The 20293-nt window shown below is 15.8% G+C and overlaps 3 protein-coding genes across 3 annotated transcripts, besides 34 other annotated features; 2 read left to right on the top strand and 1 right to left on the bottom strand. All coding sequences in view use genetic code 6, as the record gives it.

Annotated features, from left to right (window-relative positions):
- Positions 1-157: 157 nt before the first annotated feature.
- Positions 158-1006, bottom strand: IMG5_202710 (hypothetical protein; the record flags this gene model as incomplete). The annotated part of the gene is made up of 1 exon (XM_004023868.1): positions 158-1006. One exon carries the CDS (start codon positions 1004-1006, stop codon positions 158-160), a length of 849 nt encoding a protein of 282 aa, XP_004023917.1.
- Positions 806-864: a microsatellite.
- Positions 939-1000: a microsatellite.
- A 95-nt stretch (positions 1007-1101) lies between the features above and the next one.
- Positions 1102-1223: a microsatellite.
- Positions 1112-1167: a microsatellite.
- Positions 1148-1231: a microsatellite.
- An 809-nt stretch (positions 1232-2040) lies between these two features.
- Positions 2041-2079: a microsatellite.
- A 468-nt stretch (positions 2080-2547) lies between these two features.
- Positions 2548-2647: a microsatellite.
- A 37-nt stretch (positions 2648-2684) lies between these two features.
- Positions 2685-2737: a microsatellite.
- Positions 2738-4844: 2107 nt separating this feature from the next.
- Positions 4845-9476, top strand: IMG5_202700 (hypothetical protein; the record flags this gene model as incomplete). The annotated part of the gene is made up of 5 exons (XM_004023867.1): positions 4845-4890; positions 5092-5170; positions 6616-6879; positions 7016-8002; positions 9039-9476. The coding sequence occupies 5 exons, from the start codon at positions 4845-4847 to the stop codon at positions 9058-9060; spliced, it is 1398 nt and encodes a 465-aa protein (XP_004023916.1). The 3' UTR covers positions 9061-9476.
- Positions 5722-5758: a microsatellite.
- Positions 5750-5827: a microsatellite.
- Positions 6874-6921: a microsatellite.
- Positions 6881-6949: a microsatellite.
- Positions 6882-6943: a microsatellite.
- Positions 6883-6951: a microsatellite.
- Positions 6937-7020: a microsatellite.
- Positions 6946-7020: a microsatellite.
- Positions 8983-9035: a microsatellite.
- A 1419-nt stretch (positions 9477-10895) lies between the features above and the next one.
- Positions 10896-10931: a microsatellite.
- Positions 10932-12505: 1574 nt separating this feature from the next.
- Positions 12506-12599: a microsatellite.
- Positions 12510-12588: a microsatellite.
- Positions 12600-12947: 348 nt separating the features above from the next.
- Positions 12948-12990: a microsatellite.
- Positions 12991-13098: 108 nt separating this feature from the next.
- Positions 13099-13148: a microsatellite.
- A 107-nt stretch (positions 13149-13255) lies between these two features.
- Positions 13256-13296: a microsatellite.
- Positions 13297-13757: 461 nt separating this feature from the next.
- Positions 13758-13795: a microsatellite.
- Positions 13761-13791: a microsatellite.
- Positions 13796-14067: 272 nt separating the features above from the next.
- Positions 14068-15081, top strand: IMG5_202690 (hypothetical protein; the record flags this gene model as incomplete). Its single annotated transcript, XM_004023866.1, has 2 exons — positions 14068-14870; positions 14946-15081. 2 exons carry the CDS (start codon positions 14068-14070, stop codon positions 15079-15081), a joined length of 939 nt encoding a protein of 312 aa, XP_004023915.1.
- Positions 15082-15620: 539 nt separating this feature from the next.
- Positions 15621-15658: a microsatellite.
- Positions 15622-15659: a microsatellite.
- A 648-nt stretch (positions 15660-16307) lies between these two features.
- Positions 16308-16415: a microsatellite.
- Positions 16308-16426: a microsatellite.
- Positions 16427-16618: 192 nt separating this feature from the next.
- Positions 16619-16695: a microsatellite.
- Positions 16666-16732: a microsatellite.
- Positions 16700-16759: a microsatellite.
- Positions 16718-16764: a microsatellite.
- A 53-nt stretch (positions 16765-16817) lies between these two features.
- Positions 16818-16867: a microsatellite.
- Positions 16868-20293: the final 3426 nt, after the last annotated feature.

Genomic DNA, 20293 nt, shown 5'->3' with positions numbered 1-20293 from the left:
TAGTTGGGGAACTTTTATTTAGTTATCTTTATAATTATTATTTGTTGAGTCGGAGATTTTATTATGATGATTTTTTTTTTTTTTTTTAGTTTATTTTATAAATAAAATTAAAAAATAAAATAAAATTTATTTTATGTTTTATTAATTTTTTATTATTTCAAAAAATTTAAAATAAAGTTTATTAAAAAAAAAAATTTTTTTTTTTTTTTAATTCAAAATATTATTTCTAAAAAGATAAATAAATATATATATAATAATTACTTGTCATTTATACAAATTATAATTTTTTAATTGAAAATTTAATCAAATTAACTAAAATAATTACTATTTATTTCGAAATAAATTAAAAAAGCTTTAATAATAATGTAAATATTATTTAAAAAGTTAAATAATTATTTCTTAATTTATATTTTTTAAAAAAATTCATTAAACAATATAAGTATAATAAAATATAGTTTAACAATTTATAATATTATTAAAAATACATTTATTTGAATTTATATAATAACAAAAAAATTAATTTATATTTACAAAAAATAATAAAAATAATTTATTTAAAATATTTAAATATATTAAAAGTAAATTATATTGATAATATTTGAGGTAATTATTTTGTAAATAATTTCTAAATTAATTAATAAATTAAAATTAATAAAAGAATAATTATTTTGTTTATACAAGACTATAATTAAATAAATTTAAATATGATAATTTGCTTTAAACAATATGAAAAACAAATACTTAAATGTTATATTATATATAATATAATATTAGACTAAATGAACGAATAGAAGAAAATAAAAGGATATAAAAAATTAATATTCTAAAATTATAGATAATAAAATTTATATAAAAAAAATATATGTAAGAAAAAAATAAATTATTATAAAAAACTATATACAAAGTAATTTATTGTATTTTTATAAATAAAAAAAAAAATTAATATTATTATTATTATTATTATTATTATTATTATTATTTTTATTATTATTATTATTATCATCATTAATATATAAAAAAATGATTATGATTATTTTGTTTTTATATTAAATCAAAAATAAAAAATATAATATTTCATTTTTTTAATAAATTTTTTATAATTATAATTTTAATATATATATATATATATTTATATCTATATATATATATATATTATTTTATATATATTTTATTTAAATGTAGTATATATACATATTTTATTTTTTAAATATATTATTATATATATTATTTTCTTTTATATTTTTTTTATTCATATATATAATATTTTTTTATTCCATTATATTTTTTAAATAAAAATATATTTAAAATCTTTTTTATTTTATTAATAATAAAATTGATATCATTATTATAATTATATATCTTTTAATATATAATATATAATAAAATTAATTTTTAAATATTATACATTAAAAAAAAATTTTTATTTTTATTTTATTAATAAATTATTTATTTATTTTTAATTCTCATATATTTAATTTATATTAAAGAAATAAAAAGTTTAAATAATATTTAATAATAAATATTAGTATCAATAATTACATTTTTTATTTATATATAATAATTTTTTTTTTATTATTATTTTTTAATTTTATATATTTATATAAAATAAAAATTAGATAAATAAAATTAAAATAGTAATAATTTAACCTATTTTTTTTATTTTTACTAAAAAAATATTAAATTAACTAAATAAAATATTTTTATATATCTATTAAAAATTTGCTAATTTTAATTTATTTTTATTTATATATCTTTTTTAAATATATTTTTTTATAATGAAAAGATATTAAAATAATTAATATGAAACATAAATACTTATTATTAACAAAATATAGTGATTTAAAGTATAAACATCTCAAAATAAATCTATTAATAAAATATTTTGATTATTTATATATAAAAGGTTAACAAAAAAATTATTTTTTGATTTTCCAAAAATATTAAAAATTTTTGTATTTTTTTTTCTTTATTAGGTTTAAGGAAAAAAAAAATTTTTAAACATATATTAATTTAAGATAAATTTATGTTTTATTTTAAATAAAATATAAAAGAAATTATAAATATACAAAAATTTATAAAAATAATTTTATTATCTAATCAATTTTAATATTAATAACATTAATATTTGTTTAATAAGAAACTTTTATTATTAAAACTAATATAGAGGTCTATAATTTATTAAAGAAAAATAAGTTTAGAGATAAAAAATAATTTATTAAATATATTTAAATTTAAATAAAAAAACATATTATATATAATATATAATAATATAAATATTATTATTAAAATAATATAAAAAATTATTTAATTATAATTTTATTTTTATAAAAGAATAAAAATTAATCAAAAAAATTTAAATATAAATTAATAAAATAATAAAATAATATTTTATATATATTTGATACTATTCAGTTTTATCAATTCTATAAATTATCTTTAGTTTTAAATAAATAATAAAATGAATGAAAAAAAAAATATAAATTTATAAATTTACCATGATATTATAGTAACTTTTATTAATTTTATTAAAATTATTGCTATTATAAATATTATTATTATTATTATAATTATTATTATTATTATTATTATTATTATTATTATTATTATTATTATTATTATTATTATTATTATTATTATTATTATTATTGTTGCTGTTGTTTTTGTTGTTGTTTTTATATTTATATTTATTATTTTTAATAATATTATTATTATTTTTCTAAATAAATTTATTATTATTATTGCATGTTTTCAATTTAATACTGTCTCTCATCCCTTTTTTTTCTTAATTTTCTTATTGCTCTTATTGTTCTTATTATACTTTTTTTGTAAGTTATATCTATTTTTTATTTTTTATTATATTAAAAATAATATATATTTTTTTTATTCAATTTTAAATACATTATTTACTAACCAACATTAAAATACAAACCTATATAGCATATCCCTGAACAAATAAATATTCCTCCAACTACCGATCTAAATCTTTCTTTTTTTAATAGAATATAAAATTTGATTTTGATTTATATTTTTTATATTTAGATATTAAATTTTACGTATTTGAGTTTGTTATGCATAATGTTCCTATGCTATTTATTTTAATTTTAATTAATAAAAATATTTAATATATTTTTTATTTTATAATTTAACAATATTGTATATAAGCCTCTTCCAAAATAATTTTCTAATAACTTGAAATTATCAAATAAATAAACAACATCAAATTCTGCACATAATAAAATCGCCCCAAAAGTTCTAATCAATAATATTATTTTTTTTTTACTTATTTATTTATGAAATTATATTTTTTTTAATTAATTACAAATAATAAATTATTATAAATATATCTTGTATATCATCATGTTATAAAATTGTAAACTATTAAACTGAAACTATTATTAGAAGGATGCAATTAATCATTGTCATTAATTTTGTTACAATTTTTAAGGTTATTTACATTTATATTTATGTATATATATATATAACTATATTTTTTATAATTCTATAAAAACTTATTTTTATTTATAAAAAATAAAATTAAAATTTTTATATTAAAATATATTTTATTGTATGATTGTTAAATTTATTATTTATTATAAGTAAAAATAATAAATTATAATAATAATATATAATTTTTTTCAATTAGTTTATATAAGCTAATAGTTAAAAATCTATAAAATTAAATTTATAATAAAAAGAAACTTGTTTAGAAAAAAACACACACACACACACAAAAAAAGGTATAATATTATTAAGTTAAAGCGAAAAATTCTTAATTAAATTCCTTATTTTAACACATATTTCTCCAAATAATTAATTAAAAAAATGTCCACAATTTAAAACCTAATTTTACTATATTTCATTAAATTTCTCTAAATAAACAAGCAAATACTCTCTCTTTATTTAAATTTTATTATTTTTAAAATTTAAGTTATTTTAATTCTCTAATATTTTAAATTTATAAAATCTGTTTTTGTTTTTTTAATTCAATTAAATTTTGATAAAATTTAATTTCATTATTTATAATAAAAATTTTCTAATCAAAAAACTCGGACGAACACCTTTTCATATTCTAGCAAATAAAAATAAGTTGAACCCAAATTTTCGAAATCTTAACTAAGTCTATTTTTATCTAACAGACATTATTTTATTACAAATATTTAAAATCTCAATAAATATTTCCAAATTCTGTTTCACTTTTCCAAAATGTTAGATAAATATGATGCAATATTATTTAATAAGAGGATGTTTTCCTGATATTTCTCTCCAAATTACTGCTTATATTAGTTAAATTAGTGGATTATCTGTTTGAAACATCCATTATAATATAAATTCAAGGCAATGTTATCAAGGGAGTTAATAATATCTTTCGAAAAAATACTTATATTTCTCCTTATATAAAGAACTTATTTTTACAGTTTTAAGGCTACTGTACAGGCTAAATTATGTACAGTAACTGCAATTTGCCTATCTTAATTATTTTCCTTTTAGTTTGATTATTCGTATTCTTAATGCTTTATGGTATAAAATAAGTACTTATCAACAATTTCCTTAATAGTATATTATAAAAAGCAATATTATCTAAAAATGAAGATGGTCTAAAGCGATAATTGTTGTTTTATTTATAATAATTATTAGTGTGTTTTTAAGGCTATTTCGATTACACTTAATTTTTTAATATTATATATTATTCTAGCTATTTTTAAGTTTTAAGCACTATATATTGGTTTTTTTTATTATATAATATATGTATTTTTTGTTTTTTTTTTGATTAGCTTGTATTTAATTTTAATTCATATTCATATATCTCTATTGATTGCTTGTATTTTGATATATAGTATATACAAATGAAATACATTAATGAACTTATTATTTCTAAGTCAGTTTATTTTTGTAATTATATTCTAAGTTAATAAGCTTTTTTATGATATTCTATTACTTCATCTAATTTATTTAAGTTTATTTTCTATAAACATCTTATACAATTAAATATTATTTTAACCTATATATTAATATGTATTATATTTATTTTTGAAACAAATTATAAATACTTTCACATGAAATAAAATATACAATTTTTTTCCTTAAAAAAAGTTCTTTGTATAATAATTTATGACTTCTTAAAAAATTTTCTTGACAACACTGAGAATTAAAGAAATGATTTTTAATATTTGTAAATTTTTTTTTATTTAAAATAATTTTTGTTTATAATGCCTTATATATTAATAAATTTCAGCAATTTAAGGATTTTTATTTATATATCCAATAAAAATTGACTTTCTAATCAAGAAAAATTAATTATATAAAATCATAGTTTCTTTTTAATTATGAATTTAAAATTAAATAACGGATAATTATATAAAATTTGCAATTAAATGATTATTGGAAACTTTTATTTTATTTTAATAATTAAATTACTTTATTATATTTATTTATATAATTAAAATAATTTTTATTCTTTTAAAAATTTACATTTATTGAGTAAGTTTTCAATAATTAAAATCTTATCAATTAATTATTTATTAAGAATATTTTTATTTGAAATTTAATAATATAAATCATATTCACCTTTCATATATATAAAATCAAGTGTTAAATATATATTAGAATCAAATTTTTCTTATGATAAAATATTTAAAGATATAGGTTTTATAATATAATAATTAGCCTTTTATCTAAGTAAAAATTTAAAAATAATACATTACTTTAATATTGTATATATAATAATTTAATTTAATTTAATTTAATTTAATTTAATTTACATAATAATTGTATTTTTATTTTTATTTTTTAATTTACATAATTAATATATGTATTTTTATTTTAATTTATTGTTTTTTTTTAAGAGACGTTAATAATACAAAATATATTTTATAAAATTACATTTATTTTTATATTTTTCTAAATTAAATAATTTGTAAATAAATTGTTCATATATTTATTATAAATATATATATCTAAAGTTTTTTTTTTGATATTAAAATATATACATAATTTATTTTTAATATTTAAATTATATACATTTCAATTTTTTAAAAACTATTTGTTAATTTAAATATAAAAATATATATATTAATATTTAAATTTTTTTAATACCAAATTATGTCAAATAATATTTTTTAAAATTTATAAAAATTAATTTTGTAATTATAAGTATAAATAATTCATTTTTAAACGACGATAAATTTACTTTAATAATAAAAAAAAGCTAAAGCAAAAATTTAGATTAATATGCTATTTTTATTTTTGTTATTATATTTTCCTTACATTATTATTACAGATAAAACACTCTTTCTGTATGAACTTTAATAAGATGGTAATAATTTTTAAACTGATATTGATTTATGGCAAAAAAGTAAAACTGGAAGATATTATTGTTTAAATAAAAATTTTTTTGGAGGATATAATATATGGGGATAAGTTGATTGGGCATAAAGAGTTGTAAATTTTCCAAAACCATATTATTAAATAGAATTATATTTATTCTTTTTATGTATTGATGAGTAATTAAAATGATGATATATAAATAAATAAAAATAAATTATAAAGAGCAATTTGTTTATTTTATTTAATTATTATAAATTAAAACTATGCATATAAAAATATTTAAAAAAATAGCTGGGATAGTAATTCAAAATGGGAAGATGATGATACATCAAATGGAGGAGATTATTTTTATATAAATATAAATGATGAAAGAGTGAAGGCATAATATCATGTAAAGAAATTTTCTATGTTAGGAAGTTAATGTGGATCATCATTAAGTTGGGACGGTGAATATAATATACATATTACTAAAAGAATAAATACACCAACACTAAAAATATATATAAGTACAAACTTAAATAATTCAGCAGATGATGAATCATGGGCATTTAATGAGTAAAATATAAAAAAAATAATAAATAAATTAATAAAAAATAACTATATAAATAAAAATATAAATTATATATATTATCATATATTTATATATTTATATATTTATATATTTATATATTTATATATTTATATATTATAGATTTAAATTGTATTTTTATACTTGTTATTTTACCTGTTCATCATGTGATGGTGATCTTGAAACCAACTGTATAACATGTGATATTGATAAAAATTTTGTTAAAAATACTTCTACTAACTTATGCGAATGTTTCCTTGGTTTTTTTCTTTTTAATTAAAACTGTATAAAATGTCATTAATCCTGTTAAAAATGTTCTGATATTCATGAGACTAATTGTACTTAATGTGATCCAATACTTAATAAAATACTTTTTGATGGTAAATGCATATGTAATTCTGGTTATTATTTGCTAGATAATATATGTTATTAATGTACAAACGGTTGCTAAACCTGTTAATCTTCCACAAAATGCAATTTATGCTTATCAAATACAAATAGGATTTTCGATTCTGTAAATAATACATGCTATTGTGATAATTATTATTATTATAATCCTGTTACTATGAATGATTTTATTTGTTAAAAATGTCATTATTCATGTATTTAATGCACTGGTAATTTAGCTAATAATTGTACTAAATGTGAGTCCAGTTTAAAAAGAATATTAAATGAATTTAATTAATGCAATTGTATGAGCGGTTATATTGAAGAAAGTTCTGTTTGTATTCCTTGTAAATTACCTTGCCTAGAATGTGCTGGAAAAGTGAATTTATGTACTTCTTGTGTACATGGTCTATATATATTTAATGATACATGTTACCCTTGTGATAGTATTTGTAAAGAATGTAAAAATTTGGCTGGCTTTTGTACTTTATGTAAAGACGAATAGAATAGGGAATTAGATATAATCAGTAATACTTGCGTATGTAAGCCTTAATATTATTATGATAAGAATACTATGACAGATCTAATCTGCATTAAATGCCATTATTCATGCTTTTCGTGCAATGAAACTACTTATAATAACTGCACTGGGTGCGATAATAGTAAAAATAGGCAAATAGACAAAGGAAAGTGCTTATGTAAACTTGGCTTTGTGGAAGTCGGGTAAGAATGTATCCTTTGTCATGCATCATGTTAAACTTGTGATGGGACTCAATAGAATAATTGCTTAAGTTGTGATATTTCCAAAAATCGTATTTTTAATAGTTAGACAAAACAATGTTTATGCTTAAAAGGTTTTTTCGAAAATAATAGTTAAATATGTGAAAAATGCGATAGTACGTGTTAAGAGTGTGTTTTATAAAATTCTAATTGTTTAACTTGTTATCCAGAATAGAATCGTATATATAATTAAAAAACATAGAAGTGTGATTGCTTGACGAGTTATTATTATAATACCATAATTTATTCAGACTTAATATGTAAGAAATGTCACTATTCATGCCTATAATGTACCGAAAGTTAACCAAATAAATGCACTTAATGTGACCCTTTAAATAAAAGGACTTTTGATAATACAAAAAATGAATGTAATTGTACCCAAGGTTACTTTGAAGTCAATCAAATTTGCGAAAAATGCCATTCTACATGCCTTTCGTGTTCTGGTTTAGCCAAAAATCAGTGTTTATTATGCGATAGTGTCTAGAATAGAATAAAATCGTTAAATTCTAATGATTGCATTTGTAAGTCTCATTTTTTTGAAATTAATGATAAATGTTAGGAATGTTCTCATGTTTGTAAAACATGCAATTTATAATAGGATTTATGCACAGACTGCTTTTTGGAACAAAACAGGGTGTTAAAAAATAATAGTTGCTTGTGTAAAAAAGGGTTTTTTTATAATAATGTTATCTAAACAGACTTTATTTGCGAAAAATGTCATTATTCTTGTTTAATGTGTGATTCTATAGATAAATGTACATTTTGTGATGAATAATTAAATAGAATTAAAAATATAAATAATTTCTATTGTATATGTAAACCAGGATTTATGAAATTAATAATTAATGTCTTCCCTTGTAATTCTACATGTAAATAATGTTAAGGTATTAAAAAAAATAAAAAATAATAATAAATATAAATAAATTAAAATGTATATAAATTTATGTATGATTATAAATTTATATATCTTTATGTAAAGGTACAGCGGATATATGTACTGAATGTCATTTATATTAAAATCGGGAATTATAAAATTAGCAATGTATATGTACGTCTCAATACTTTTATGATTAAAACATTTTAAACCGATTTTATTTGCTTATAATGTCATTTTTCGTGTCTTTAATGTAATGGTGCAGACTAAAACAATTGCCTAGCCTGTGATATAGATAAAAACCGTAACCTTCAATTAAATTAATGCATTTGTAAAGATAATTTTTTCCAAAATTCCTAAAATAACAATTAATGCGATAAATGCCATTTTTCATGTCAAAATGTATTCAAACAGCCACAAAATGCACCGAATGCTTCATTGATTAAGGAACAATATTTAAAATAATTAATGTATATGTCTTTAGTCTTTTTATTTGGATTAAATAAGTCTTAAATGTGAAAAATGTTCACCTTTATGTCTAGAGTGTATAGACAGTAATTAAAAATGTACTTCTTGTGTTACTAATACACTCCGTATAATCAATAGCAGCAACTAATGTGTATGTCCGGATGGTTTTTTTGAAACTCCTACAAATACTATATGCTTAAAATGTCATTTCTCATGCAATAATTGCATAAACGCGAACACTGAGGATTCTTGTACTTAATGCCCGTCCACATTATTAACCTATAGGGTCAAATTATAAACCATAAAAGGCAAATGTTTATGCCAAAATAGATTCTTCGATAACAACAAAGACCAAATATGTGAAAAATGTCACCCTACTTGTGAAAAATGTACCGGCCCAAACCTAAACTAATGTACTAAATGTCCCACGGACAGCAGTCTAAATAGCCAAAATAAATGTGTATGTAAATCTGGTTTTTTTTTCTCTATTTTAAATAGCGAATGCATATAATGTAACCCTTTATGTGAAGAATGTACTGGTAAATCAGAATAAGACTGCACGAAATGCTTTGTTTCCTAAAATAGAATAATTTAAACCGGATCTTGTGTTTGTAATTAAAATTATAACGAAACAGGAGACTTAATATGCCAAAAATGTATCAAAAATATGCCTTGCATATAATGTCCATTTTAAAAAGGATATTTTTTCAAAAATGGGAAATGTTAATGTCCACAAGGTTTTTATGGTGATGATCTGTTTTTTTAAACTGAATGTAAATTATGTAATCATTAGTGCATAGAATGTAAAGGCCCAAACTCTACTGATTGTAGTGTTTTTAAAATTGAATGTTTATTTGATAATTGTATTTTGTGCTAAAATAAAAAAAATTATACTGAATGCATTTAATGTAAAAATGGCTTTTTTTTAAACGTAAATGGAAAATGTGAAGTTTCTTAAAAAAGAAAGAATAACTTTTCCGTTTCGCACAATGTTTCGGATAAAGGGTACTCTGTATATCTTTAATTTGATGAAAAAATAATTATAGATGAAAAAGAAGATAGCTTACTAAATTTATTTAATTTAAATATCCCTGGAGCAACTATTAAATAGTGGGACATTAAAAAAGTAAATTATTATCAATTTAAAATAAATATCGAAGTATAAGAAAATATAAAGCAATAATAACTTATAGTATTTATAAAAAGCAGTTAATTTATACTAGTAAATAATATAGAAAATAACAAAATGATAGAAAACTTGAAAACTTTCGTAATATTAACCGAAGAATAAAAAAAAACTTCCTAATAAGTAAATGAAATGGGCCAATCTATATCCCAAACACTAGTAGGATCAATGATAATAGTATCTTTATTTAGAAATATATACGTGATATTTTCAACTATAGATATAACTGCATTTATTTATTTCCTTTTATATGTAAAAGTAAGATTCCCATTTAACGTATTGGCCTTTTATAATCTTTTTAAGAATTTCTAATATGCTTTTATTCCTAATATGTATTTATTCCTCGTAAACGAAAACTATGTATAGACATCTTCGGAAGTTTTTATGGATTAATAAAGCGATTATTATTTTTTCAAAAACGCCGGTTAAGGTTTTACTATAATTACATTAGTTTTAACAGTTTATTGTTTTTATAAAATAATGTCTTTTGTAAATATAAAGCCTATATAGAAATATTTTATTTAAAAAATTGAAAATACATGGGAATATTGTGGCTTTATAGATCTTATATGTTGTGTTTATATGTATATAGCATTTTCAGCTTTTCATTAATTTTATATGTTTGATTTTGAAGATGATACAGCTTTCGTAAATTATAGCATGTGGGCATATTGCACTATAGCATCGCTTATTATTCCTGTTATTTTTGGAATAATAATACATAAACGTAGAAATATTAAAGACGATATTGTATTTTAAAGACAATTTGGCTCATTAGTGGGTGGTATAATGCTTTTTAACGACTTAGAGTATTATAGCTAAATATAAAATTAATAAGCCATGATTGGATAAGATTAATCGCATGTTTCTCGTTCTATAAAATAAAATGATAATTTAAGTAGTTTTGGTATTAATAATAATAACCAATAGGCAAAATAATATATTTCTAAAGTTTTATATTACTAAATTATATTGACGAAATAATGTAATACAATCCTTTATACAAGAAAATTAATATTTATATTTTTACTTATTTATTTATAAGAATACCCATATATTTTCTTAAGTATCATATGTTTATTAAATGTTATTATGTTTCTTTTTTATTGTATCATAAAACCAAATATTACAAGATTAGATAATTACAGAAATGCAATAACTGAAATTCTTTTAATTATTATCCATGTGATGATTTTTATATTATTATATGACCCAAAAGAATAGGAAGAAACCGAAAGAATAAATATTGGATACATTTTAATAACAATATTTTCGACTATTTTATTTTTACATATACTAACTCTTTTATAAGATATAATTTGTTATGTATATAAATTATTGAAATTTATTTATATGGTTTTTTTAAGGGTCTTATTGTTTGTATTTAGATAGAATAAAATTAAAATATAAAACGTTCCGTAAAATTAAATACAATTGTGCAATGATTAAAAACTTAATTCCCCGAATTCAGAGAAAAATGAAAATAAATATAACCCAAAAATTTTTTCAATAGAAAATAAACAATAACTTCTATAAAATAATAATGATAAAGTTTCAAAACAAGAAATTAATTATTTTAGAAAAAAAAGAAAAAAATTTATAAAAAATACTAATTATAGCTATATAAAATTCACATACTAATCTTAAATTTAAAATGATAGTAAATTAAATTAAGATATGAATATTATATAAATTAAAAATCTTAAATAAATATGAAAATATTCAACAAATTAATTATAAGGATAGAAGCAAGCTTAATATTAATTAGAATTGTTCTCACTCAAATTAATTTTAGTAAAATTTATTTCTAGTATAAATTAATACATAAAAAAAAAAAAATATTTTATGTATATTAAAAGAAATTTAATTAAAAAAAAAAAAAAAAACAGAAAAAAATATTGTGATAAAATTTACTTTTATTTATATTTTTTTTCTAAATAAAATATTTTTATTTATATATTATATAATTTTATATTTTTTATATATAAAATATTTTTTTTTTTATTTATATATTAAAAAAAAAAACAGGTTTTTTTTTTTTTTATTTGAATCTAAATACATAATTTATTTTATTTAAATTTATATTTAATATAATAAATATAAATTTTTTTAATTTACAATCTAAACTCATTATTACATACTTTGTTAATTTTATCTTTAAATTAAAAAAGTAAATAATAAATTATAGTTAAATTTTACTAAATCATTTATTATATTATATCTATAACTAAATTATCGTATTCGTCCTCGATCTCGACAAAACTTCCCTCTTCATTCTCATTTTGCTAATTTAAATATATGAAAATCATATATTTAGTCAATTTTTAATTACTTTTTCATTGTCAGTCTTTTTTTTTTTAAATATATAAAAAAATAAATTAAAATAATAATATTAAAAAAATATTACTATTTTAAGACTTTTCTATAATTAAAATGCAGATTCTTCTTATGTATTATTAGCTGTTCCGCTTTAGTTTGAGGGATCATTCTAATGCTTGCTTTAATATTAAGATTTTTTTACTTTCTGAATATATTTTATTTTTTTATTTCATAATTTATTTATAAATGATAACTTATTCTTCTAAATTTGCATCCTTTTTTTTTGTAAAAAAATAAAAGATAATATAAATTGTATCAATATTTAAAAAATAAATATAATGTATATCCTTTATTTAAATAATATAAATATATTAAAATATATAAATTATTCGCGTTTCTAGATATTACCATATATGGAATTTCTTAAGTTCTCTATTCTTATGATGCACAACAGCCCATTTATTTCTTTTTATTGTTTTTTTTTTATTTATTATTTTAGAAAAAGTTATTTTTTATTAATTTTTAATTATAATATATAATTAATTAAATTTTTAAAAAATAATATATACTTTATTATTTTATATTTTATTTTTATTTTTACATTTATTTTAATCTTAATTTCAGAATTTTATATTATTTTTAATGAATTTATTTAACATTTTAACAAATTTATATAAGTTTTTGTTATATAAAAACATTTAAAATATTCTTTTATTGAATATTTATATATTTTTTTTTAAATTAAATTTAAAATAACAATTAAATCTTGTTATTTTATAAATATATTTTTTTAAACATTTATAAAAAAAACAAAATAAATAAAAATAATTTTAATTTATTTGATTTTTTTTTTAAAAAAAAAAAAATATTAAAAAAAAAAAATATATTATTAAAATGGCTGATAAAAAAGAAAAACCTAATAAAAAATCAGATAAATCCATAGATAAATCAACAGAAAAAATAAAAGATAAAAAGCCTATAAAAGAAAAAGAATTAAAAAAAAAGCCATAAGACGACGAAATATCAAAAACATGTAAACAACAAAAATATAAAAAACAAAAAAGTTTAAATATTAAAATAAATAAGCCTCAGTTTCAGAAAAAAAACAAATTGAAAATATTCCTCCACAATAAATGCAAAAAATAGAGTTTAATAAACAAAATGATCAAATATATTTTAAATTTAAAAAATAAAATAAAAAAAAGATTAAGATTATGTTTAAGACATAATTTACCTTTAAAATATTATTGTGAAACTTACGAAGAATTAATTTGTGATTAATGTACAATATAAGGTCCACATAATACTCAAGTTATAAAATAAAAAATAAATAATAAAATATATATATAATAGTTACATAGAATAAGTACTTTATAAGACGCATTTAATAGAAGAGCCTCAAAAATAAGTTACGCAATCGAAAACAATTTAGTAGAAAAAAGCAAATTATTAAAAGCCTAACTTCATAGAGTTGAATATAGAATGGAAGAAATTTAATATATAACATCTATAATAGAAAGAGACTCAAGAGTTGAATTTGGTGGAATTTTAGAGCGTTTAAATAATGCCGAAGGGACTAAATTATCTTTACTTTTATATGATATTGAATAATTATAAAGATTTCTTAATAAAATAAATGAATTAGGTTAATCTTTTTATGATTTAACTAAAGAACCAGTTAATTATATCCCATTTTTAAGACAAGCTAGGAAAATATGGGAAGATTGCAATCAATATATTTAAAAACCTATATAGACTTAAATTAATGTTTATCCTTATGATTTACCTAAAGAATTTTAAGAAATAAAAGCTTAACTTAAATAAATTGACGCTAATGATGCTTTGATTAATTTAAAAGATGAAATTATATGGAAACTTATTTAAGAAGGAAATGAAAAAGAAAGTTTTAAAAGTGTTTAGGAATTTGAAGAATAAATGAATAACGAAATTTAAGAATGGGCCAAGTAATAATTTTCTATTTTTTATAATTAAAAAAAAAAAAATTCATTGTTTTATTTTGTTTTTTTGTTTTTTATCAGATTAGCTGAAGTTTAAACTGAAAAATTATAAAAATTTTAATTAGTTTGCTCTTTTTGTAATAAAAATTTAGAAGAAAAAAATGTTAATAAATCTTGTTCAGAAAATAAAAATCCGTATAATCCTTCATGTAATTGATTTATAATTATATATATATTACTTTAAAAAAAAAAAAAAAACTAATTATATTAGTTGTTGGATTTACTATAGAATAACCAAAAGTTAAAAATTTTGGAAACAAAAGACATTATTTTGGAAAACCATATAATTAATAATAATTAGAATTATTAAGAACAGAAAAATAAATTTAGTTTCCAGAAGAAGAATTAAAAGAAATAAAAAATGCTATAATTTAAGAAAAATTTGATATTAAATAGCATTTAGAAGATAGCTAAGATGGAAAAGGTTATTTTATTTTTTTATAAAATAAAAATATTATATTAATTTTTAGGCTTAATATCAAATTTAAAATTCACTGCAATATTATTAAAAAATTTATAAGTTTAAATAGATTCTTTAGAAAAAGTAATAAATTGGTTAGATCAATTAAAATAATGCAAAATAAATTGGAAATATTTTTTGTCTACTATAGATAATATTTAATTGATAGAAAATAAAGAAATAAAAGATTAAGCATGAGAAACAAAAAAAATATTAATTTTTATATAAGTATATATATAAAAAAAAAAAGATTAAATAAAAAAAATTAATTAAAATATTTATTATGTTTTTTTAACAGCTTTTTTAATTAGCACTTCAAAAGGAAAAATAAGTTGGTAAATCGAATAAAATAATTTAATAAATTTATTTAAAAAATTATATTAAAATATTAAAATAAGGATTTTATAAATAGTTTATTAAATATTTAGTAATTTATAATTTAAAATAATAACTCATAATAATTATATTAAATATTTACAATTATTTAATTTATATCAAATAAATAGAATAAATTTAAAATTTGAATACAGATATAAATAATTTTTTTTTTAATTTAAAAAGTTTATTGAAATTTAACAAAAAAAATATTAGTTTATTAATATAATTATATTTAAACTAAAATAAATTTAATTATATAATTTAAAAAACTATATATTGAATAAAATCAAGTAATATATTAAATTTAATCTAATCAATACTTATTGATAAATGTTTAAATAATTAATTAAAAAAATAAATTCTTAAAATAGTATATAAAATATAAAAGTTTAATATAAATTGAATTATAAGGTACTATATTTATAATAAAAATATAATTTAAATAAATTAAATTAAATAAAATAAATATACATTTATTTATTATTAATATTATTAAAAAAGTTATTATAAAGGTATTAAAATAATTAAAATCGAAATTATTAAATTTATTAATATTATTATTATTAATATTATTATTATTAATATTATTATTATTATTTTTATATTATTAATATTATTTATATTTTTATTTTAATAATAATATTATTATTATTCTTTTTATTATATTTTTATATTTAAATTATTAAATTTATTAATTTTTTAATTAATTTTAAAATTTTATATTTTTTTTTTTTTAAATAACTTAGATTCAAAAGAATATTTTATAAAATGAATTTAATATTTTATTTAATATAAAAACTATAAATAAATATAAAGAATAAAATTAATTACATCTTTAATTTTAAGATATTAATATTTAAATATAATTTTGTATTTAAAAATATATATAATAAATATATTTTTTTTATAATAAATATGTTATTAAATAAATTTATAATATATATATATAAATATTTATATAAATTTTATAAATATATAATTTTTCATAAATTTATATTTTTTTTGTATTATAAATTACTTTTTTTTTTAAGTTATTTAACATTGCAACTATTTTATATTTTTCATTAATTTTTTTTTATTTATTATATCATAATTATTTTTTTATATTTTAACTTTTTTTTTATATTTTTTTTTATACACATATATATTTTTTTAACTTAATTATATAATTATTTTTTATTTTTAAATAAATTTTTATATCTTCTTATAATTTATTTCAATATATTTTTTTTTTGACATTAAATTAACAGATATCTTTATATATATAATTTGTATTTATAATATTTTTTACAAAATCTTATTTTTGTTAATAAATGAACTAAAAAAAACAATTATATATAAATAAAAATTTTAAAATGTTTTTTTTTTAAAAATAAAATAAAAATATTATATTAAATCGTTAATTTTATTAAAAATTATACTATTTAATTGATTTATAAATTAAATTTTAAGTTAATTTATTATTTTCATATTTTATCTTCATTTCTATTCACAATATCTTTTATATTTTTATCATTTTTTAATATTGAACAATAATTATTTTAAATATTATAAGGCCCGAAATATTTTTAATAATTATATTAGTTTTATTAAACAATTTATTATTTATTTTCATTTATCTTCATTTTAACACTAAAAAGATCAGCCTTATATTCATTTATATTATTTTCAATATTAGTTTATTTATAAAATATAGGTTATGAATTTTAAGCTTTTTTATGAAGATTATTTTTTTAAATATTTATCTTATTTATAATTTCATCTAAACCTCCTCTCTTACTAAATTAATTAATGAATTTTTATTTCCTTTCATATTGTTATTAAGGAAAAGTAGCTTTTATGTTTAATAAAACCTTAGTTTTATCAGGAGAATTTAATTACCTTCTATTTAGAAACTGATTTTGTTCTTCTTAAATAATTTGATTTTATTGCTGTTCTTATTAACCAAATCCAATTAATGCTAAATAGCTTTAAAAATTATTAATCATGTTTTTTTTCTACTCCTTAAATTATTTTTAATTATCTTATTTGAAATTATTTAGGTTTTAATAATTTTATTAAATATCATTTAAAACATGTTTATTATTCGTATTTTTTTTAGGTGATTCTTAAAATATTATTTCGTTAATATCTGTAATATCTGATATTGAGCAATTTTAATTTATTTATTTTTAAAAATTATTTATTGATTATTGCCAATCTAAATCATTTATCACCCCATCTTTGTCTATATCTAATTAATTAAAAATGCTTTGAACTTACTCGAAATCATTATAGCCTAATTCAGTCATTTCTTATTAGAAATCGTTAAATTATATGCAATTATTTTTATTTATATCTAGTTTAGAAAATGCGATATTATTTGATCCATGGAAAGTAATTAAATCTTATATTATTTTATATATTATTTCCGATAAATTATTATCATCATTATTAATTGAAGATAAATCAAGATTACTCATATATAAATAATTTATCATATAAATTTTATAAAAGTCCTTTAATTATTATTTTTTATTTTTTTTTATATGAAAAAAATTATTATTTTAATTATTTATAATATAATATATTAATTTTTAAAAAAGCAAAAATACACAAAATTAATTATTATTTAAGTAATATTTTATAATTTATTTTATTTTTATAGTATCAAGGTTAAAAAAATTAATTTTTCTAATATATTATTTTAATTTATAATTTTATTTTTTAATATAAAAAAATAATAAAAAAATAAAAAAATTAGAATGGAAAAATAATATCAAAATAAAAAATTGTTTAATTTTCTAAAAAAAAAAATATCAATTTTGTTTTTTTATACTTTACAAACTTCCAATAATTTTATAATTTGCACAAAATGTTTAATAAGCAGCTTCTAATTATTCTTCTTCTTCTTCAGTTAATTTAACTTTTCCATATTAAAAAAAATATTAAGGATCAACAATCATTTTCGCAAAATTCACAGAACATTCTTATCCAGCTAAAATTTCATATTATCCACCTTTTACAAAATCCTCTATTTTTTTTTGATTTTAAAAATAATTTATTTTTTTTATATAAAAATAAAAAAAAGAATATTAACTTGAATTGCTAACATCAAATACAGTCCCTTTAACTCCAATATAATATTCTGGATTTGAAAATCCATCATATTTAGTCAAATCTTTATCATTAAATTCTCCTCTTGAATTTCTTTCTCTTCTTTATCTTTTAACTATAGATTTTTTTTTAAAAAACAAAAAATTATATTTAATTTAATTTTTATTTCTTTTTTTTAAAAAAAAATAAATAAATAATTAATGATATAATTATCTTATTTACTTTCTTCTAATCTTTAATATATTTCTGGTTATGCGTTTGGTTTAGGTTTTGTTGGATAAAAAAATTCATATACTTGCCATACTAAAATTACGATAATAATAACGTAAGAGAAATCAATTAATTCCATTTGATTTAGTTTAATAAATTTTAAATTTACAAAAAAAATAAGTATTTTTTTTTTTTTAATAATATTTTTTTATAAATTTCAATATTATATATATATCAAATTTAAAGAATTTAAAGATATGACATTATTTTTAATATTTTTTTTTTTTTACTAAATGTTATTATAATTTATTACATAAATAAACAAAAATAAATTAAATACTGTTTTATAATATTTAAATTTATATTTAATAAATATTGTATTTATTTTTAAAAAATTCTAAACTTTTTTTGTATAAAAATATATATTTATTTTTCATATATTTAATATATATGTATAATTAATATAAATAAAATAAAATGTAATTTATTTTTATCAAAACTTAAAATCTACATTTTCATTATTATATTTCATTTAATAATTATTTTTATTATTTTAATCTCCATCGAAATTCTATTATTAAGGATTAATTTACTAAGTTTTTAAATCATTAATAGTTAACATTTAACCTTTTTCTTGTAAATAATCATTTTAATAAGCATTTTTTAATTAATTATTTTTTTGAATCTCTAAATTGTAATTAAGTTAATCAATATTAAATAATAAATGTTCATTATCAATTTATTATTTATCCATAAGTTCATTTAAATTAACTATAATTTATTTTAATTCAATATTTTCCTTTTCAATTAACATTTTTTCTTATTATAATTCATTCAACTATTATTAAATCTCCTATTCATAAAACGAATCATTTTAATTATTAATTTTAAAAATTTAAATTTAATTAATTTTCAAAAAGTCACTATATTCTTCCTAAACCAAATTCAAAATTTACGAAAATAGTTAATTATTAAAACTCGAAACATTAAAATTCGTATTAGTAACCATTTTTATTTTATTAAATAATCCAAAATCACTTTATAAATCATTTATTTTTTACAATTTTTCTATAAAAATATTATTTTAATTTACTTATGACCAGTTTATATTGAATAATTCTAATTATGGTTTAGGTTTTTATAAATATTTTAGTTTTATGATAAATACTATTTATAAAGCATAAATTTTAAACTTATTTTTTATTTAAAATTTTCTATATTTAAC

The sequence above is a fragment of the Ichthyophthirius multifiliis genome, assembly GCF_000220395.1.
Source record: "Ichthyophthirius multifiliis unplaced genomic scaffold scaff_1120509251429, whole genome shotgun sequence".
Lineage (NCBI taxonomy): Eukaryota > Ciliophora > Oligohymenophorea > Hymenostomatida > Ichthyophthirius > Ichthyophthirius multifiliis.
Note: the sequence above shows the minus strand (reverse complement) of the source record. Positions and strands in the feature narration are given on the sequence as shown.